The 21643-nt window shown below is 43.9% G+C and overlaps 1 protein-coding gene across 5 annotated transcripts in view; it reads left to right on the plus strand.

The window, feature by feature from the left end:
- Positions 1–21643, plus strand: part of FAM120A (family with sequence similarity 120A) — a 50097-nt gene that overhangs the window by 13909 nt on the left and 14545 nt on the right. For 3 of the 5 annotated variants that reach the window (XM_027888831.1, XM_027888835.1, XM_027888833.1), the window contains exons 4-10: positions 6217–6345; positions 6799–6895; positions 7989–8089; positions 8378–8661; positions 10157–10244; positions 13438–13662; positions 16100–16274. In XM_027888831.1, the coding sequence (XP_027744632.1) occupies positions 6217–6345; positions 6799–6895; positions 7989–8089; positions 8378–8661; positions 10157–10244; positions 13438–13662; positions 16100–16274 (1099 nt within the window). The remainder of the gene's footprint in view (positions 1–6216; positions 6346–6798; positions 6896–7988; positions 8090–8377; positions 8662–10156; positions 10245–13437; positions 13663–16099; positions 16275–21643) is intronic. The other 2 variants (XM_027888832.1, XM_027888834.1) reach the window with 1 other exon arrangement.

Here is a 21643-nt window from a genome sequence, read left to right on the forward strand (position 1 = left end):
GAGCTGTTCTGAGTCAGGCTCTCATCTGTCCAAATGTCCCTGTGGAAACAGATAATGCATCTAATAAATGTGCAGACCTGGGCTTGTGTCCTGTCACCCGCCTGAGAGCAGAGTTCACTGAAATGACCACCCCAGTCAGGGGTTTGAAACAAGAAAGGAGTTGGTTGACTTCCTGAGAGATCAACTGACCTTGTTTGGAAGCCAGCATTATCCTGCTTTTTGTTTGTGTGCTTTGGGGTTTATCTTTTAAGACAAAGACAGTTTGGTTCTTATTCTGGGAAAGCTGGTTACAGTATGGAGCTTCAAGATCAATGAACAGTACTGTCAGAATGAGATTGGGAGGGCAGTTTCTTACCTCTGGAATGAATTAGTGCCTGTTTGGGAGTACAGACCACTGAAGAAGTGCTGACTCTTCATTCACAAGGTAACCTTAGAAACAAGGCTTAATGCGGTCTCCCTTTGTGAGTAAGGAGAGTATGCAGGGAAACTCCATCTCCTTGGTTGTTCCATCTCAGTGGAGAGGGAAGGAGAGATGCTTCCAGAAAGCAATCCGAAATACGCAGATTAGGCTCCTTCTCTGAATCGCTGTAGGAAATTCCTGTCTTACTCAGGTTGTTGACTTCAGAGGGTGTCTGCCAGAGGGACTAAGGTGAGAAGTAGATGCTTAGGTAATTTGCTGCTGCTCAGATAACAAAGGTGGTACTATTAAGATACACTTCAAGTAAGTGCCTTGTTGTTTGTGGGTTTTTTTTGATGCTAAGGGTCATCATAAAGCAGGTCAGAAAGGACCTCAGGAAGTGACCTGGTCCAACCTCCTGTGAAAAGTGGTCAGCTTGAGGTCGGAGCAGGTTGCTCAGGGCATTGCCTAGACCAGTCTTGGAAATCTCTGAGGTTGGAAGCTGCACAACCTGTCTGGGCAGCCTGCCCTGTGGTTTGACAGTCCCGACGGTGAAGATGCTTTGCCTGGTGTTTAGTCTGAGCCCATCTTGTTTCAGGCTATGTCTGGTGTCTCTTGCTCTTACACAACGCACTGCTGTGAAGATTTGGCTCTGTGTGCTCAGTCACCTTTCTGTGGGGACTGGAAGGCTGTATCTTCAAAGCCTTGTCTTTGCCAGGCTGAATGAGCCCCATTCCCCCCTTCTTGCAGAGCAACTGCTCCCAACTCCCTGACAATCTGGAGGCTTTCTGCAGAACCAGCTCAGCTGTTCTGACACCTGGCTGGAGCCCCAGCTGGGATGCAGTGCTCTGGAGGTGACCTGAGAGCAGGATCCCTGGATCTGCCACCGTGCTGCTGCTGCACAGCCCAGGGTGCACCTTGCTGGCTCCTGCTCCAGCTGCTGCCGCCTTCCAGGAGCCCCAGGTCCCTCTGGCACAGCTCCAGCCTGTGGAGCAGCCAGGTTTATTCCTGCCCAGGTGCAAGGCTTCGTTTCTGTGGCTGTAGCATTTCTGAGGGCTCTGTTGGTCCCTCCCTCTGGCTTGTCAGGGTGTCTTGGATGGCAGCCCAGCCCTCGGGGTCGCGTGGCGTGCAGGGCTGTCACACAGGGCTCGGTGAAGTCTGGCTGTGTCACATCCTTGGCTTGTGCTCCTGCTCTCCCCTTTGCTTTCTGACATAATTCTTGTTCTCTGTTCAGGTTTGGTTTTCTCCTTGTCCTGTGTGTACAAATTGTTAGCAAACAATGCCCATGCCCTGTGAATTATTGTTACCATGCAGAAAGAGGTCAGTTTCTCAACCAGGATGGAGGGAGGAGGAGAGGGAATTTTTAACTGAATAACCTGATCTTTAGGGAAAAGCTGAGCTTTGCAGATCTGAGAGGATTTTAAGTCATCCAGGGAACTTCTTGCCTCTTCAGAAAACTTATCGTTAGATCAGATGCACTCCAAGCTCCTAAGATGAAGTATTTTTAACATTCAAAGGCTGATACAAGATCCAAACAGTTTGGTTGCCATCTCTGATAGAAACTACAAGGCAGAAATACCCAAACCCAGGCAATTTGTCGTAGTATCCTTTGTATCTTCAGCCAGCGGAAAAAAAGTGTTTCCTATGGGTTGCCTCTGAATGTTTGAGGTGTCTTTTTTTCATGGTTTGAAAATAAAATTGATCCAATTATCTGTTTCCAGCAGGCACAGCAGCAAGTGTGGTGTTGATTAGCTTCTTAAGGCTGTGCTTCCTGAAGACAGTGGGCAACTGGGGTGTTCCCAGAGCCAGGGAGCTTTTCCCAACTGTAGCTTAGGTACCTTCTACACTACCCTCCTCATCCCTTGGAGTTGTGCTTATGTGAGCCTGTTCCCTTCCAAAAAAGGGGTTTTGCAAGTTTATGTTGTCAAACCCAAGACATTTTTATCTTGCAGCTTCAGGGTTTGTAGTGTTGCTGTCTGCCTCTCATTTTGACAAATACCTCTGTAGAATTCATGGCCTTTCCCCACTTAATCTTCAGAGTGCACAAATAGGTCCCTTGTGATTTTTGTCAGTGCTCTGTCACAAACTGAAGGAGTCCTTTTACAGCTAGCAAAGAAACCAGGCCCTTTTCAGGCATCAGCTCTGCAACCTGATCACCTCCCAGTGTGGGATCCACCCCCCATATTTGCCTTACAAAACTGATTTTCCATGTTGTTCCTTGTCTGAAACTTTTCTGTAGAGCTTAAGGAAAAAAATACCTTCTAGGAAGAAATCTCTTCTAATGAGAAACTGGTAAAACATGCTGCTGCTTTTGCTCTGAAACACTTTGTGCCACACTAAAATTAAGTTTGAACCATGAACATGTGCTCTGTAACTTCTGCTGCAAGTCTGAATTTTCCCCATCCCTAATGCACAGTAAGACTTAGCCTGTATTTTAATGCACACAGGATTAGAAACATTCTTTGGGATTCAGTATAAAATCTACAGTTTGGGATTTCTGGAAAGTTCTAAAATGGATAGAAATATTTTTCTCTTTAATATCAGGAAAGTACACTTTATTTCACCACTTCCATTTTTGGCTTCTGTGTAGTGTAGGTCACGACACTCTTAGTTTTGAGGGTGTTCTCGTATCTTTGAAACAGAAGGAAAGAAAATCTAAATACCTGAAGTGTCTCTAGGTCTGTAAAACATACTTTGAGAAGGTCTCACTTCAGGAATTAAGAATATTCTCCAGTGAGGTCTTGAGGCTGTTTAGAGGCAGCTAAATGGGGGCAGTATGTGAGGTGAGTCCTTGATAGGTCACACTTGAGCTCCATATTCCCTGGGCCCGAGCTGAGTGTTAGTGCCAGACTGATGGGATGTCTTCTCTTGGTGCCAGCTTTATATGGTTTATTCAATATTGCCATCTTGGAGATGACATAAATTAAGGGGAGATTGCTTACTCCTGTCATCCTCTGTGTTCCCAAGCAGAGATTGCAGGAACACTCAGGGAGCAGCTCAGGGTTTCTGCAAGGGCTCTGCAGAGAGCACATCCAGCATGACACAGCCATGGGATGATTCAGCTGCTTTAGGGGTGGGTAATTGTTACACATACAAGGAAAATGGGCGGTGTTCAGCAGCAGACTTGGATTACCAGGGAGAAGAAAAATCTATTCCTTCTGCTTCCAAGATGGGGACAAACTGTTGTCATCATTATTTGTCACTCCTAAGTTTACATGTGAGTGCAATGTGTATTTAGTATTGTTGTGTATATTCAGAGTGCACACTACTGAAAATTTGGATTTTAGTATTTGAAATGGAAATAATTGCCCTGCCACTGACTACACTAAACAGAATTGTTCTTAACTGTTCATTCTTCACAAGGGCATGGAGTGACGGGACAAGGAGGAATGGCCTTAACTTGAAGGAGGGCAGGTTTGAGTTAGGTATTGGGAAGAAATTCTTCCCTGTGAGGGTGGGGAGGCCCTGGCACAGGTTGCCCAGAGAAGCTGTGGCTGCCCCTGGATCCCTGGAAGTGTCCAAGGCCAGGTTGGACGGGGCTTGGAGCAACCTGGGCTGGTGGAAGGTGTCCCTGTCCATGGCAGGGGTGAACTGGGTGATCCTTCAGGTCCCTTCCAACCCAAACCAGTCTGTTTCTACGTTTAATTTAGGCTTATAAAATAATGTCGTTCATCTCTAGTAGAGGGTGAGCAGGTATAGAATGAACATCCTGAGATTTGTAAAAATTAGACATTAGGAGAAGGAAATTAATAAAAATGGAAATCTGGCAAAAATTCCATAGTTTGAATATGAAGAAGGCAATCTAAGAAATTACAATCATAAGTGGATCAAATAAGGACAGGGAAGAAAATAATCACATATAGTGGACTCCATATAGAATGAAAAGGGGTTGTGGTATGGGTTTTAAACTTGAAAAGATAAAACTAATGAAGTATTAATCAGAATTTTGCACAAACACTTCTGACAAGGCTGAATTGCAGTATTTTCTAGTAAAGTATGATCCCTCTGTGTCAAATGCAGTAAGAATGTATAAAGATTTTTCTTTTTTTTTTTTTTTTGTACCTTAAAAATAGAACTGTTAAATCGTAATAACGATCTCTCGAGTCTCGAATCGCTGAATTTTGCAAATACACAGATTAAAAGATGCTAACAGCAAAAACCTAGCTGCCCCTGTAGGCACAGGCAGAGCGCTCCAGAACTGTGCAGAGGTTCCAGACAGAATTTTTAGAAAATCCTCTGGCTCCCTCTGAAATGTAGGACACGGATTTGGAGACCTCTTTTCTGCCCCTGCGAGAGGGAACGGGAGCAGGAGCTGCTGGTGGTTGAGCAGCTTTTCAGCCCCAGCTGGCAGCACCACTCCCTGCCTGGAATTCTGCAGTATTGCCAGGATGGTTCCGTGACCTGAAGTTGCTGTACCCGCTGTGGGATCACAGGGAGCATGTCAGAGCAGTGATTCCCATAATCACAGGCTGGATGATTTCTAGTTTATGTTCAGGAGGAACCAATTGAGTGTTGAGGTGGAACTCTGGTGTTTCCAGGACTGTCCAGTTGCCCTCCTTTCTCCATGTTGGCACAAGAAGAGATCAGGCCAGAGAACGAGTCTAGAACTCCCTGGAATGGCACATCCACCTGGTTGCTGAGCTGCAGGGACTTCTGTTCATAGGGACGTTGGATGTTGTCCCACAAAGTTTTTCCAGTTCTTTCTTCTTGCTACAAAGTCCTAAGTGATTCTCACCTTTTCAGTCCCATGGCCTGAGTCAGTGACCAGTGAATCGATGGGAATTCAGCATTTTCCCAATGCCTTGGGAAGGCTGGACCCTGGGTTGTGATTGGTAGATGTATCTCTGGGCCCAGGTCATAAACACTCAAGGGGAATTTTTAATTTGCATTAAAGCGCACGTTTCTCATCCACTTAAAATCGTTGGTGAATGTGGGAGGCCAGACACATCTGGAATTGGATGGTGAAACATTAGTGCTGGATATTGAAATTATTTTGTCAATGGAATTATCTTCAGAATTTCATCTGTGTCTGCGAAATAATAATCAGCCCTGTAACCATGTTGATATTGCCATCATAGCAACAAGAGAAACCCAGACATCCTTCTTGGCTGATATATAATATAAAAGAAAAATCATTTCTTGCCTGAGATGTTACACATGCTGTGAAGCTGTGTCAGTGTATTCTGCTACAGATAATGAAATGCACAAAATCTGAAAACACTAATTATTAAACTATGCAATCTTCTAATAATTTTTAGGCTCACTTCTGTAGAACCTTGAAAATAAGTTTCTTTAAATGCTCCTTTTTTTTTTTTTTCCATTCTATTTGATTTTCAAATCTTCCCTTTTCTGTGCACACAGAGATCTTCCTGTTCCCAGTGGGTCTTTCTCATCAATTCTGATATCACTTTACACTCAGAATATAAACTGTGTCAAAATATTTTCTGACATATATGTGGATGTGTGATGAAGATTATGGTGTATGATGAATGACATGCAGCCTTTTGCACTAGAGGAAATGTCCAACTGGAAAGCAGTAAAAGAATCAGCATTGTTGAACCTTGTCTGTGGTTGGAGCTGGTGTTTAACCAGCAGGTATTTACACAGAGCTGAAGTTTCACATATATATAAATATACTGTACTTGTGTGAGTCAGCACTTAAGGTGAAGCCTTAAAACCAAAGTGGAAGGCCCAAAAGTAATCAGATACTAAACCTGGCAACAGGGAATTTGTTGAATATGTTGCCAGCAGGTAAGAGCTGAGCTGTGGGCTGTGTGCTGGTGGCCCTGGTGCTCATGCTGGTGTGTTTGTTTGTGCAGGTACGTGCTCACCAGTTAGTTTTACCACCGTGTGACGTAGTGATCAAAGCCGTAGCCGACTACGTCCGTAACATTCAGGACACCACTGATTTGGATGCCATAGCAAAAGATGTTTTTCAGCATTCACAGGTAAAGTATAAAGCCAAATACGGGTTTGTTTGAGCTTTCTGATTGCTCTCTACATTTGTGTTGGAGAGTTGCATTTGATGAAAACAGGGGTTTGATCAGTCGATAACAGGAATCTGTTATGCGATGGTTTAGCTGCCCTAATTTCATGTTCCATCTTTCTGAGGGTAAAAATACTGCATTTACCACTCTCAGTGTTTTAAATTCTTGATAACTAGAGTGGTTTGTAGCCTGGCTCTGTGCACTGCCTTTAGGAATCAGCAGTACTTGAAGACTGTATGTTCAAGCCCTACGTGGATTGACATGACATGTCTTATGCTGGAGCAGTGCTGCAGTCCTGGAGGGTCCAAAGGCATTAATCCTGTGATATGGTGCATGTTAACTACTGTAAGACCTCCAGGTGACAAACCTGGATGTGCTCCTGACAGATCTTTTTTTTCTTTTCTCTTATTTTAGTCTAGAACAGATGACAAAGTTACTCGGTTTAAGAGAGCGGTTGCTTATTACTCAGCAACTAATAAACCTATGCCATTTCATCCACCACATTACCCGGGTAAGTAGTGACAGCAACCAGGCTTTTTGTTTTAACTAAAACCTGAGATAACCCTAAATCAGAAATAGCACTATTAGCAGGACTTAACAGAAATGTTCATGTCCTCTGGCAATTCTCATTGACCCTCAAAGATGAGGTTTTAGAAGGTTTCCACAGGATATGTGCTGAAGTTGTGTTCTTGCCCCAAAAAGAGGAGAACAATCTGGACTGCTTTTCCTCTTGGGAATTGCACATCCATTCTGGCATTGGGACACTTAAAAGAATGATGCTGTGAACAGCTAAGTCTGCTGTCCAGTCTCGTTCATGAGGACAGTTCCTATTTCTGGTTATTAAAAAACATATTTTCTGTTTCTCACTGGACTTGCTGCCGTGTTTTAGAAATCTCTTTATAGTCTTTGATTTTTTGATGTCATAACATACCTGCTCAAATTGCAGATACACTTGCTTGCCAGTTGTTCTGGCATTGCAGATTATTCTCAAGGCTTAAAAATTAACTGTGTGATCACAGGGTTTCCTGACCCTTTTCTTAACACTAAAATGTCACTTTAGGTGAGACTTCCTAAAGCTCTTCAGTTACCATACTGGTACAGTAATACAGATTTTTCCTGCTCGTATTTTTGGGGTGGGGTGTCTTTATTTCCATCCACAATAAAGGATGTTGAGGCTACTCCAGGTCAAATGTTCAAATGGCAGAAAGTGCCAGCATTTTGTATCTGTGTGACGTTGGTTTTGGCAGCATCTTTGTTACGACATCCCTTGGGCTTCTTTTTTCTTTTAAGCTGCCTTTGATTCCCAGATAGAATAGGAGTGTGCAGCAGTGAGAGATACAAAGACCTGAGAGGAGGTGAGACAAGTAAAACACACTTCACAAGCTGCAGAGTATTTTTACTGAGTTGCAAAAATGAATAAAACTGACTTAAAAGCATATGAGAAAACAGTAATGCTAGCGAAACAAAAATAAATAAACCCTTGAAACAAAAAGGCAAACAGAGTAACTTTTGTGTCAAATATTGAGTGTTTTCATGAGTGTTTGAGTTTTTTCCTTTTTTTTTTTTTTTTTTTTCCCCTTTTCCCCTCCTCCCCTGCAATACAGCAGCCAGACCGAATCAGTTTGGTATGCCTGGGATAGTGCCACCATATGTTCCTTCTCAGATGCTTAACATTCCACAGACCTCACTACAAGCAAAACCTGTGGTAAGTTCAGTCTCTGCCCTGCTCCCTGGGAGAGGCCTGCTGTGCTCAGCAAACTGAAATCCAGGTGGGAAAGGTGTAGCCAGCTTTTTTAGTCTGGGCAGTCACTGGTTGAATGCTAAGTGGAACTAAAGTGATGCAACAAGCTCAGATAGAACAATTTTTGTGGATGTTCAAGCTGGCTGAGTTTTAATGTGTACATTTGGAAAAGGCCACTCGGTTAAAGAATGTATTTTGTTTTGAAAGCAAAGCCTTTTTGTTGCCTTCCCTGAAGAGGTCCCTTTATTTTAGGCCCAGCAGATGTCCAATCAGGGTGGGGCCCAAGGCCAGGGTCCATACCCATACAGCCTCTCTGAGCCAGCCATCACCTTGGAAACAGGTGGAAAAAGTCTTTCTGAGCAGAACAACTACAGTAACATTCCTCACGAAGGAAAACACACACCATTATACGAACGGTCTTCTCCAATAAATCCAGCTCAGAGTGGGAGCCCCAATCATGTGGATTCAACCTATTTTCCTGCCTCTTCTACATCTTCGTCCTCCGACAATGATGAAGGCAATGGGGGTGCAGTGAAGTAAGTTTCTCATGAGGATGTTTTTTTTTTTTTTTTAACTCAGCTTCTCTTAAAATAAATTTCCTTTCAAAATCATTTACCTGTATCCTGAAAGTAAGAATCACAGAATCAATCATAGAATACCCTGAGTTGGAAGGGACCCACAAGGGTCATTGAAGTCCATCTCCTGGCCCTGCAGAAATCTGCGAATCAGTGAAATGATAGACCTTAAAAAGATAGTTTTGGGTCACTGTGACCGCAGACAAATGTGTGGTTCAGTCTTGTTGCCTTGTTCCTTAAGCAGGAATTCAAAGCCAAATAACCTTTGGTGTTTTTCCACTCCTGCCCTTATGGTTTATTGAGAGAGCAAGGTTTTGGTAAATGTCATAAAGCCTTCCAGTTCTTTACTTTGTATAAAAGAAATATTCCTACCTCACAGTATAATTCATTAAAATTTCAGTAGCTAAAAACTATGGAACTTCACTGAACTTGCAGTGTTTACACTTCTTAAATCAGGGGATAACGTGGCTTTGCAAAGAAACCTGATGTGAATGTCAGAACTTTACCATTTTGGACAGTGAATAAGAGCCCTTGTGGAGCAAAGCAGGAGTGAAGCTGGGTTTGCTCTGTTCTGCTTTACTGCACAAATATTTCTGACTGGAGCCAGGTGGGGGTCGGGCCCTGCTCCCAGGAACGAGTGACAGGACAAGAGGAAACGGCCTCAGCCTCAGGGAGAGGTTCAGATTGGATATCAGGGAAAGTTTCTTCACTGAAAGGGCTGTCCAGCCATGGCACAGACTGCTTAGGGAGGTGGTGGAACCACCATCCCTGGAGGTGTTCTGAAAACGCGTAGATGTGGCCCTTGAGGACGCGGTTTAATGGTGAAGATGGTGGTGCTGGGTTGACGGTTGGACTTGCTGATCTTAGAGGGCTTTTCCAACCTTAATGATCCTATGATTCCACAGGGTATTCTGGGTATTCAGTGATGCGTGATTGCTTGGACTTTGATTTCTGATGCATTCTATCAACTTTAAATGTTATCCTGCAAATCAAGTAGGTTTGCATAGCTTCCATGCAGTGCAGAACTGGAAATGTGCCTGTGTTAGAAAAAACAAAGTGAGGTATTTTTCAACATTTTTTGCAGTGTTCCTAATGCATTTTATGCAATAAATTCAGGCACTGAAATCTAGACAGTGTCATTTATATCACAGTTTGAAGGTCTTCTAATTGAGAGAATTCCTTGCCATAGTGACAAATATTTAAAGTTCAATCAAGAATGCTTCTTGTGTGAACATTATCTAGTCATCATAATATACAGCTTTTAAATACAATCCAAATGTTGACATGGTGTAAATGAATACATGTTGGTGTTCAGGTCTCTTTGAGACTCCTACTAAAGGACATTTCTAATAGAAAACATCCCTTAAAATCCAAATAGTTCCAGACACCAAGGATTTATCTTACTGTCTCTTAAACTGGACTTTAATATGATGTTTTTCCTTCTGTTGTCCTTCAGCCATGTCAGTGGGAACAAAATAGGCTGGGAAAAACCGGGAACCCAGTCAGAAAGTCAAACACGTGGAGAGCTGGGAGACCAAACAAAGGTATTTCCTGAAGTTGCAAACATCACAATTTGTTGTTTTATGTTAAAGCTTTACAGCAAACTTCGAGGAGGATTTTCAGTATTGATCCATAGGATTTAGTGCAAACTTTTACACTTTTTTTGGTGAATTACAAAACAACAGCTTTGAAGTCCAGGAAGAAGGACATTGTAGCATATACATAAAAATTAACCTTAAATAGGATGTGTTAGAAAATACTGGATATAAACCAGAAACAAATCAGTTACCTTGTTTGGCCCTTAGCCAACAATCTCACCCTCAGTGCTGCTCTCCAGGGTTGCAGTGGTGCATTAGTTTGATTTTTCAGGAAGGAGTGTAACTGTCTGAGTGTCCATGGGGTCAGAGTCCGTGTCCTGTAACCCACAGTGCAGTAAGCACAGCTCACACCCACATCAGTGTCAGCCACAGGCCAGTGGAAGGTGCCTTAAAGCTCAGCTGAGGAGACAAAAGTCCTTTGTGGTAGGAATTTCAGGCCGTACATGTTAAAGGAGCTCGTTGGGACCAGTTACAGTGCATTGCTGCTTACCTGGGCAAGGATGGGCTAGATAAGCCCTTGATAAAGACTTAACATTATTACATTTCTTCGAGATTTCAAACCACTGTCAAATGGAGAATACAGTGGTCTATATTTCAAGTGTGATCCGTGTTTGGAAGGAACATCCAGAGCATTTCATAGAATAACAGGAATTCCAGTAAACTTGGGCTTTGTGCTTAAAATCTCAGGCGGGTGATTTCATCCCTCAGGGGTTGGTATTTGTGCAGACCCTTCAATAAGTGTATCTGCTTGGGGATTAGTCACCGTATGCAAATGCTAATCTGACCTATTACATCCCTTTGTTCTCTGCCCTGGGCCGTTTGTGCAGCCCTGTGGGCCCCTGCCAGAGCCCAAGTGTGTCCCAGGAGGAGCAGGGGCTGGGTAGGACCCACTGCACAGCTCTGGCTGCTTGTCCTGGTAGACCCTAATCAGAGCTGTACAGGCAGTGATTAAACTTCCCAATAGATGTTTGCACACAGGCTGACTTAAGTGCATCCACTTTATTGTATAAATGCTCCTGAGCTTTACTTGCCAGTTTTTTTTATTATCAAACCATTTCTTCAGCCTTCAGTAGCAGGAGAAGACAGTTGAATCTGTTGAGCAGGACAGGAAGAATTGTGAGTACATTTTATAGATGAACTCATATTAATGACTGAAAAAAGAAACAGTACTTACTGAAGAAGTTGCCCAGAGAAGCTGGGGCTGCCCCATCCCTGGAAGTGTCCAAGGCCAGGTTGGACAGGGCTTGGAGCAACCTGGGCTAGTGGGAGATGTCCCTGCCCACGGCAGGGGGTGGAATGAGGTGGGCTTGGAATTCCCTTCCAATCTGTGATTCTATGAAGATTTCAACTGAGTGAGCTGTGTGAATTTCTGAGGTTAAGTGCTGAAAATTCAGCAGAGATCAGGCAGGTAGCAGCAATCTTGACACTCCTTTCACTTGACTTAAACTCCTTACAGTTGCCTCACAGCCTGATTCCACATGACATAGGTAAGCCCATCTCATTTGGCTGGATGCATATAACTAAAGAAAAAAATCACATTTTAACTGTGGTGGTTCCTCAGGTTGAGTGTTGGAATATCTTTGGAGCAGATCCAGAAGAAACTGGGTAGTGCAGATGTCACGTAGGGTTTCTTTATCTTCTTCCCTGCATGCCCCCAGTATCTGATAGTTCTGTAAACTTCTCACGTGCTCCAGTATTGCTGACTTATAGTTGTTCAGGTAGTAGAAGACAGGGGCAAAAATCTCTTAAATTTATAAAGAAATATTTGATACTATAACACAGATTTAATAGAGCTCTTGTGTTTATAAAACCAGCTGGTATAAGCATGTTTTGTTGGAAGTATTGTAGTTTACAGGTTTTAACCATTTAGTCATATATTTTCATTTTTATAACTGAAATGAAGTCTAGATTACCAACTGAAATGCAATCTTTTGGTAATATCCTCTTTGATTGTGTGCTTAAAATGTCATCTGAAAATAATGTTGCCCTCTCATATTTTGCTAGAGCCAGTTTTTACTACAGTACACGTTTTTGTAGAAGATTTTTGAAATCTGTATGGGATTTTTTTGATGTTTGCACGCAGGTTTTTATTTTTCACGGACCTGAAGTGAACAAACTGAGCTTGTTTGGGCCTATTTTTTATGTTACATATTCTGGGGGGTTGAATGCTTTGGCCATTTTTCTTTCAGCTTTGCTTTTCAAGTCTTAGGAGGCACGTGAACTTGTTTACACATATTGTGAAAATATGGATGACATACCAAGTGATCAAATTTCAGTCCCAAAAGTTTTTCCTATTCTTATAATAGTTTATGGCCATAAAGCTAAAAGAAACTTTCAGTTTTGAAGGCCCCAATTTTTAGGACTGAACTCTTCTTTTTTTTGGTTGTGTCTGTGAGAAATCAACATAAATCCTTAAAAAGGCTCGTTCACTGGGAAGTTTACAGTGTATTTTTATACATCAGGTTTTTTTCCCGTAAGTTTGTGAATTGCATTTCTGGAACAAGAATAAAATGCCACTTTAATCTTGTGGTCGGAAAACATTGCCATTTTCTCTTACAGTCTTGTGAGACAAAAGAGTTTAAAAACTAAACAGACCCCAACAAAACCTTTACAAGGCTTTTGAGTTCGGCCACTGTGTGTTCTAAGTGTTATCAAATGGAACTGTGTCCTTTCCCCTGCTCCATCTGGAATTGGGAGCTGAGAAGGGATGGGATGTGTTCATGGAAGTCTGGATAAATTACAGACTTTGAGACTATCAGTTCACACACTGAGTTGGGAGTATCTTGGGAATACCGAGTTTAAGAGGCCATTCACATGTCATTAAAAGGCCGTCAGTCCCCTTCTGTATTGTTAAAAATTAAAGGAAATACTAATTACCGTTACTGTTAATAAGTTAAAGCTTTACCATAATATTTATTTTCTTAGTAATTGCTGCTAGCAAACACTGGCTGAAGGTTTCTATTTTCTGAAAACCTTGCAGCCAGCTTTGGATAATGATTCTACACAGTGCGACAGCGCCATGTGAAGATTTACTGTTTTCACTGGGGGTGAGGGAGGAAATTTGCTGTTTCTCTTGGCTGATCTCCTGCTATGATTCTGGACACATCCAAAGCACTTTATTTTGTATGTTCTGTTACAGGCAGAAGGTTCCTCTAGTGCTTCTTCAGGAAGTCAGGCAGCTGATGTCAAAGGGAATCAAACCAGTAATCCACAAATCCCATGCCTGTTGTCCATGCCCACCAGAAACCACATGGATATTACTACCCCTCCATTACCTCCGGTAGCACCTGAAGTATTACGAGTGGCAGAGCACAGGCACAAGAAGGGGTTAATGTATCCCTACATCTTTCATGTCCTAACCAAGGTATGACATTTGAAAAAGAGCTACTGAGAGATAATGATTCTGTGAAGATAACTGCCCTGGTGTTCCTGGCTAAAGAGTATCAGATTTTTACGTCCTTTTTAATGCTTTGAGTTCTGGTCCCTTTTTAGTCCTTCTGTTGTTCCAATAAGTATGAGATTACTATACTTAGAAGTGTTACAAAATAATTTTTTTCCTGACTATATGTAGGTATTTTTATGTCTATAAGCGTGTGTGTATATGTCTGTGTGTGTGTGTGTTTATGAGTCCATTTCCATCTAAAAATTCCTCCGTATGTGCTTTGGTGTGTGTGCCAAGCCTTTTCTATTTTCAGCATTCAGATGTACTGAGATTGTTTTCCCTCCCAATGTGATCCCTCCCATCGCTGTTAGCTGGCCCTGAGAGGAACAGAGCAGCTCTAAGAAATCCCTTTTGTACCAGCAGCAGCAGAATAGCACTGTCCCCACTCCTGTTAACCTTTATTCACCTTAAAAATCCACTTCAGGACAATAAGGACCACAGGCAGACCTGAAGTCCATCAAACCAAAAGTTGCTGTATCAAGGCTGAGGTTTGGATTTCCTGTTTCCCCTGTGTTTGTTTTGCATCACAGCTTGTGTTGCTGCCATGTTCTGACACTTCTTTGTCAAAGAAAAGTGGAGAAGAATCAAAAGTGATCTGTGAAGACCGTCGATGCCAGTTCTGCCTCACACTTTGCATAGCCCAATATTCTTGGCACATTTAAATACTATTTGCTTTTTAATCATAGAATCACAGAGTCATTTAGGTTAGAAAAGGTCTTTAAGACCAAGTCCAGCTGTTTACCCAGCACTGCCAAGGCCACCGCTGACCCATGTCCCCAAGTGCCACTTCTACATGTCTTCTAAATCCCTCCAGGGATGGCGACTCCACCACTGCCCTGAGCATCCTGTGCCAGGGCTGGACAACCCTTTTGGTGAAAAAATTTTTATTAGTATCTAAACCTCCCTTGATGCCACCTGAGGCTGTTTCCTCTCTTCCTCTCCTTTGTTCCCTGGGAGCAGAGCCTGACCCCTGCCCCGGTTCCCCTCTCCCGTCAGGGAGTTGTAGAGTGAGAAGGTCCCCCCTGAGCCTCCTTTTCTCCACGCTGAGCCCCCCCAGCTCCCTCAGCTGCTCCTCATCAGACTTGTGTTCCAGACCCTTCCCCAGCTCCATTCCCTTCTCTGGACACTCTCCAGCCTCTCAAAGTCCTTATTGTCATGAAGGGCCCCAAAACTGCCCCCAGGATTTGAGTTGTGACCCCACCAGTGCCCAGCACAGGGGACAGTCCCTGCCCTGGGCCTGCTGCTGCTGCCCTGGGCCATGGCTGTTCAGCTGCTGTCATTCCCTGGGCCTTTTCTGCTGGGACACTTTCCAGCCGCTCTTCCCCGTGCCTGGAGCTGCAGGGGGTTGTTGTGACCTGAGCCCAGGACTGTTGAACCTTGTGGTGCAGTTATGGGGGTTCTTCAAAAATGGGCAGGTAGAGGTGTTCCAGGTTATGCTGCTTTTATGCAAAGACACCTTTCAGACATGCCTTATGCCTGAGGTTGTGTTGTCTGGGCTAAACCTGACAGTGTCCTGATGTAATCGCTCTGAGATGTCACCTTCAGGATTCCTTATTGGGATCATTTTAATGGGTTTTTTTAAGAAAAAGTAGCACAATGGAGTGTTTTCTTGTCAGTGTTGAAAATAAAGGTTAATATTTGGGGGCAGTGCAGTGAAGTCAGTCATTTTCCAAGGATATCTTAACATGGTTGGATGTGCAAGTCACAGAAAACAGTGGTGCTGCTTTTTTGAGAGAAAATGTTGGACGGTTCTTTCATGCTTTTTTTCTGAAAACATATAAAATGCTAACGTTTTATTTATGTGTATTCAAACCCATCCTTACTTAACTGGTTATTCCCAGTTAGGATTTTTTTTGACCAGGTATTCTCACAGCGTTGTTTGTTACTGTAAGTGTCCTCAGTAACGTTTCAAATCCTACACCAAAAATTCAAACTGTTGTTTTTGGACAGCACGAGTATTTTTTAAAATAACTTCCTGAAATCTGTATCAGCTTTAAATGTGCTTTGGCTGTCTAAAAGCATATTACTCTATTTCCGTGTGGGCTGTTTTTCTCTTCTAAGTGCCCATATTTGCAGATCAATATTTAGTTAATCCTCACGTGCAGATAGTCCAGACAAACAAATGTGTTTGTAATGGAGAAAAGAAAGGGGAAAGCAACGGGAATGATCAGTCAGGGCTGGGAGGAGATGAAGCAGGCTGGTGTTACCTCCCCCGAGCTGAGATCCACCTTACCGCTGGATCACATCTGCTGTGACCAGCTGAGGATGGATTTGTGAGCTGGATTGGGCTCCCCTGATAACTGAGTGCTTTTTGTTCACTGTAACATGTCATATTTCTCTGCTTTCTTTCATGCCAAAGGGTGAGATCAAAATCGCCGTTTCTATAGAAGATGAAGCCAACAAAGACCTGCCTCCTGCTGCTCTCCTGTATAGGCCAGTGCGTCAGTATGTTTACGGAGTCCTGTTTAGTTTGGCAGAAAGCAGAAAGAAAACTGAAAGGCTTGCTTTTAGAAAGAACAGACTTCCACCAGAATGTACGTACTGCAGAATCCACGCTCTTTTATTCCCCTTGCCTTTGCTGTGGTTTCCCAGCCCCTCGTGCCATGATCTGAATGGGAATCATTGCTAAGATTTCATCAGTGTGTAGCTAAGGCCAGAGGAGGGATTTCTGGCTTATTGGATCCCATGGCTGAGAGAAAAAGACGTCGCCAATTTGAAATTTTACTTGCTGTCGTAGTTTAAAAACCATAAATATCGCCATTTCTAAGCAAGCTCTGGGGTTTGGTTGTGAACATGTCTGCTCAAGCTGCTGCCAGAGCTGCAGTGAGGAACATCAGTTTGTGATGTCATTTCTGAGTGTATGGCTGGGCTGGATTTAGGAAACTTCTGTTCTCTGCACACATGTACACATCTACCTGTTTCAGAAGTGAGAGGTACACAGGTTAAGTTGTCGTACCTTCCCAAATGTATTATTAAAGGTACCCCAGGGAAATCTGCAAGTCTCTCATGCCTTTCAGGTATTGGCATATAAAAACCTGATTTAAGCCCCTCAGAAATCAGGTGTAATGCAAGCAAAGGTAGACCTGGGTAAGGACAGGCTAAACTTTTGCAAAGAGCCTTGTCAAATATCCTTTGGCTTGTTCAGAGGGGGATGAATGTTAATCATCTCAGTAGTCTGGAAGTTGTCTTTTTAAGTCTTCAGCTTCCAGGAATTACTGTCATTCCAGAAAACTCAACCTTCTTGTTCTAGAATGTTTTTCTTATGATGATGCATGCAGGGAAATGACTGAACTTTGCAGTAGCATTCAGTGCACAGCTGCAGCACAAGTATTTCTATGTAGGAGTCTGCTGTCACTTGGCTAAATTTAAGAACCAGGTATTCAGAATACATGAAATCATCATTCACAGGCTTCATTTGTAAAAGGATAAAAATAGGTATCAGTTGTAAACTTTATATCCATTCCCTGTGCTCTTTCCATCTGTAATTGTGGAATGCCTTTGTATGTTTGTAGTGAAGATGATAATCTCCCGGTGATGTTTGAAAAGCTGTTTATCTTTGCCAGTTATTATGTGGGAATCAGTATTTACCCTGCTTGAATAATACCTCAGCACACATACTCACAGACTGCTACATTCTTTAAACTCACACGGCGTAGTAGTATTTTGGGTTACGGGGTTATTTCAGGATTCCAATAGTGACGTTATTTGCATTCTTCATTTGTCCTCGTGAGACTCCTGTCCTTAAAAGTGTGTTACAGCGTTTTCGTGGTGAACTGACTGAGTGCTGGGGGTCTGCTTCAGGGTTTGTCGTGTAAACCTAGAATATCCCCAGTAGGCTAGTGGAGAAACCTAAATAATCTCTATTTTCTCTTCACGGATCCTGCTTTTCAGAGTTTATGCCCGGTTTAGGCTCAGCAAGCTGCTGCTGACTTGGTTTAGTTACGGCAGCTCCGGCAAATCTTGCTGCAGGATGCATTCAGCTACTGACCTACTTCTAGCTTGGGACTGACCAAGCTCTTAAAAAAGCCAAAAAAAAAAAAATTTGAACGCGTGCCCAAATGTTCTTTGCTTCGCTGCAAAGCTGGCAGTGGCAGGAAAGATGGATTTGGGCCACGATGCCAGCGTGGGGTGTGAAAGGGCTCTGGTGCAGGGACGTGTCTATTTTGGTCGCCTCTTTTACAAAGCATCGAGACTTGGGCAGGCTGTGCAGGATGCACGGAGAGAACGGTGTCTCAAACAGCACGAGCAGATCGATTAGCCCTCTCTTAAGTTGTCTGAGGATCCAGGCTGTAATGAACTGGTGATGCTCATTCTGCTTCAGAGTCAAAATTATTTTGCTGCACTCAGAAATGAGTACGTGCTGAAACGCAGTAATGAAGACAATTAAGAGAAAATCTAGGAATTGAGAGATGTTAAAAGAATTAAGAAATCAGTTTCTAAAGAAGTGTAAATTGTCCTTAAGGTTTATGTAGAGAGGTAATGAATATTAATATCTAAAATCCTGTCATCTTTGTTGTACAAACCATAGCACTGGCAGCTTAATAATAGTGCCTGAATAATTGGCAAGTCTATTGCATGTGAGGGTTATGTGAGGCTGTGAAAAATGCATAATAAACTGACACGTTGGGATTATTACTAAATATATAGACGGCAAAATAATGGATCTCCCATGAAACGGATCACTTCCGGTCTTCTAAACCGTTATTTTTTGTACAAAGTTGAAAAGGCAACAAGAAACAACAGAAGCAGCAGTCAGTGGGGTTCTTCAGCGATCAGTGTCTGCTAAGTGAGGGCTTTGCTGTGCACAGCCTCATCTCTGCTCCCAGAGGACAGGAGGGGCTGGGTCACAGAGTGCCTGGTTGTGTTTGGCTGCTAAGGACACGGCGCTGGCTGTGCTGCCTTTCCTGAGGAGGAGCTGGAAATTCAGGGTCTCCCTTGCTCTGCTTGACAAGCCCTGGACCAGGTTATCTCCATGTTCTGATAAGTACATATGTGTAGTGAAACCATCTGCCCTTCCTGCTCGGTGGCAAAACACACAAGCTGTCAGAGCTCCTGGTTGGATCCCGGGGTTTGTTATTTTAAGCCCAGCCACCTTGTGTTGTGCTGTTCCCCATCACAGTTGTACTCAGCCAGTGCCGGTGCTGCCAAGAGGAAAGCCGTGGCTCTTGGGCAGTAGCCCTTGTGCACAGTCAGGCGTGCTGAGCTCAAGCTGTGCTGTCAGTAAGGATTGCGAGGTTAAAAATGAGGCTTGGTAACTCTGTGTTTGCCAGCTCGGCTGCTGGTGGCACCGGGCACCTCACGGCACGGAAACTGAGCAAAGGCCAGAACCACCCAAGCTGTGCTTGGCAGCCAGAGCTCTCCCGGGGTGCTGTGGTGCCTTCAGAGCCTGTGACAGCGCTCGAGTGTTCCTCAGGCAGGTTGCTGTCCTGCAGGTTCACGCTGATGCTCGTTGCTTGGATTGGCCTTAGCGAGTCGTGAGGGCACTGTTCGAAGCAGAGTCCAGAGATGGTGTGGTGACCTGGGCCTCTGGGAGTATTGAGACCTGGTTTGGTGTGAAAAACAGTATGATCAGGACGGTGACGGGGCTGAACACACTGGTTTTAGTTGTAGCTGATGAAGTCTTGAGGACAGGCATTGCTCATGTCCCGGTGGAAGGCACGGGAGGAAGCACCACACATCCCTCTGAGGACAGAGATTCGGGCAGCTGAGGTTGCACTGAGTTTGGCAGCAGTCCCAGTACAGATTTGTCAAAGGTTTAAGAAATGCCCTGGAGAAGTAAGTAGATATGGACAAGTCCTGGATTAATCTCTTAGGTTAAATGCTAAATTTGGGTGAAGAGTACTACAGTTGCTTGTGGATGGATACAGTTGCAGTTCCTCATCCCCAGCCAGACCCCTAGACTGACCTCCATGTTAAACCATCCCACAAAAGCATGGTTACCTCTGTCCAGCTCTGGGGTCCTCAGCACAGGGAGGGCATGGACCTGCTGGAGCAAGTCCAGAGGAGGCCATGAAGGTTGTCTAAGGGCTGGAACTCCTCTGCTATAGAGACAGTCTAGGAGAGCTGTTCAGCCTGGAGAAGGAAAGGCTCCAGGGAGATCTTGGAGCCACTTCCAGTGCATAAAGAGGCTCCAGGAGAGCTGGAGAGGGACTTTGGGCAGAGACCTGGAGGGACAGGACAAGGGAGAGTGGCTTCCCACTGCCAGAGGGCAGGGTTAGATGGGATATTGGGAAGAAATTCTTCCCTGTGAGGGTGGCCCTGGCACAGGTTGCCCAGCAAAGCTGTGGCTGCCCCATCCCTGGAAGTGTCCAAGGCCAGGAGCAGCCTGGGCTAGTGGAAGGTGTAGCTGCCCATGGCAGGGAGTTGTAATGAGATTATCTTTAAGATGACCTCAAACTATTGTAGGATTCTTAGATATTATTATCATTGTTTAGCAAAACAAAAAAGCCAGTGTGGATCTCTAGCATGACCTCTGGAGGCAGCATGTGACTGAGAGCAAGCTGAGGTACTCCTGCTGTGGCCTTAACCTCACAGGCCTTGGAAGTTCTCATCCCCAGATTAAAAGCTTAGAACCAGATCTGATTGTTGAAACATAGGATAGAAAACTTGGACATAAAACATTGCCTTCTTCAAAGCTTGTGGTCTGTATGTGTTAAGTAGGAGTAAAAGAAACAGCAGTGGAACACTGGTGGTGGGCACAGTTTTGCTTTGGATATCTAAAACAATTGCAAGAGGGTTTGAAAGCCTACATAAAATACATGTTTTTATTTGTTTGTGTTTGCTGTTCCAGGGCTAAGCAAGCAGAGAAACCCAGTGATGAGCTGTACCCCAGTGACAGGGTAACTCTGCTGCCTGCTAGAGCCCATCTTCAGAGTGTGTATAAAACCTGGGAGCAACCAAAATAGAACATGATTTTGTAGTGAGGCTACCAACTAAATATATCAGAATGTTTGTTTGCATTGCTGCATGTGATCTTTGTAAAACTGCCCTGGGCTCTGTCAAGGGTAACTACAATACTAGGCTGGGTTTATTCCCGACAAGCATGAGAGAGCTTTGGGATGTCTTGGAGGTCCTTCCTTTAATCCTGACTGTCACCTCTGCCCCTGGCTATAGAGTCCCCTGTAAGGCTGCAGCCTGATTGCTGAAGGGGGCTTTGTAGCCCTCAGACCTGTGCTGGCAGCAGCAGGACACGCTCCTCGGTGTGTGCCCAGCGGATTTCCAGCAGAAAGAGCAGGCCTGTGCTCCTGCAGGGAATCTCCCCAGGCTGTAACCTGAGCCTGCGCTAACAAGCTCCTTGAATCTTTCCACACCTCATAGCTGGGCTCGGAGTTAGAAGGATGCAGACACATTGGGAGCTGTGTCAGGCTCAGGGTCGCTCCAAGGCCAAAGGTATCGTGTCTCAGCCTTGACTTGAGCTTGTGTTCTGTTCTAGTTGCCTTCTAGTGGAAAAAGGGAGATGATTTAGCAGCCACATAGAGTGAACTGCCCTTGTTCTGATGGACGTGAAAGGGAGCCCAGGCAAAACCCACTGACCTCTTCATAGAAAGCAGTGCAATGAATGGGAAGACTTCAGGAAAGTTACATTTTATAAAATGTTTAGGCAAAAAAAGCCCAAACCCGCCCATATTTGAGATCTCATTCCATTGCAGTAATTGAACGACTACAGACAGATATAATATCAGGATTAAATCTGATTCCAGTGAAATCACTAGGATCATATTGCTCTTAAAAGAGCACACGTGGAATGTATTTGTGTTTATGTATTATTTTTATCACTTTAGGCTTTTGATCCATGGCACAGATATTTTAGAGGAAAATTACATTTTCAGGTTAGAATCACAGAATGGTTTAGGTTGAAAGGGACCTTAAAGACCATCCAGTGCCAGCCCCCTGCCATGTACAG

This window comes from Empidonax traillii, unplaced genomic scaffold (genome assembly GCF_003031625.1).
Source record: "Empidonax traillii isolate 1590-97213 ecotype Southwest subspecies unplaced genomic scaffold, ASM303162v1 scaffold246:size859669, whole genome shotgun sequence".
NCBI classification, from domain to species: domain Eukaryota; kingdom Metazoa; phylum Chordata; class Aves; order Passeriformes; family Tyrannidae; genus Empidonax; species Empidonax traillii.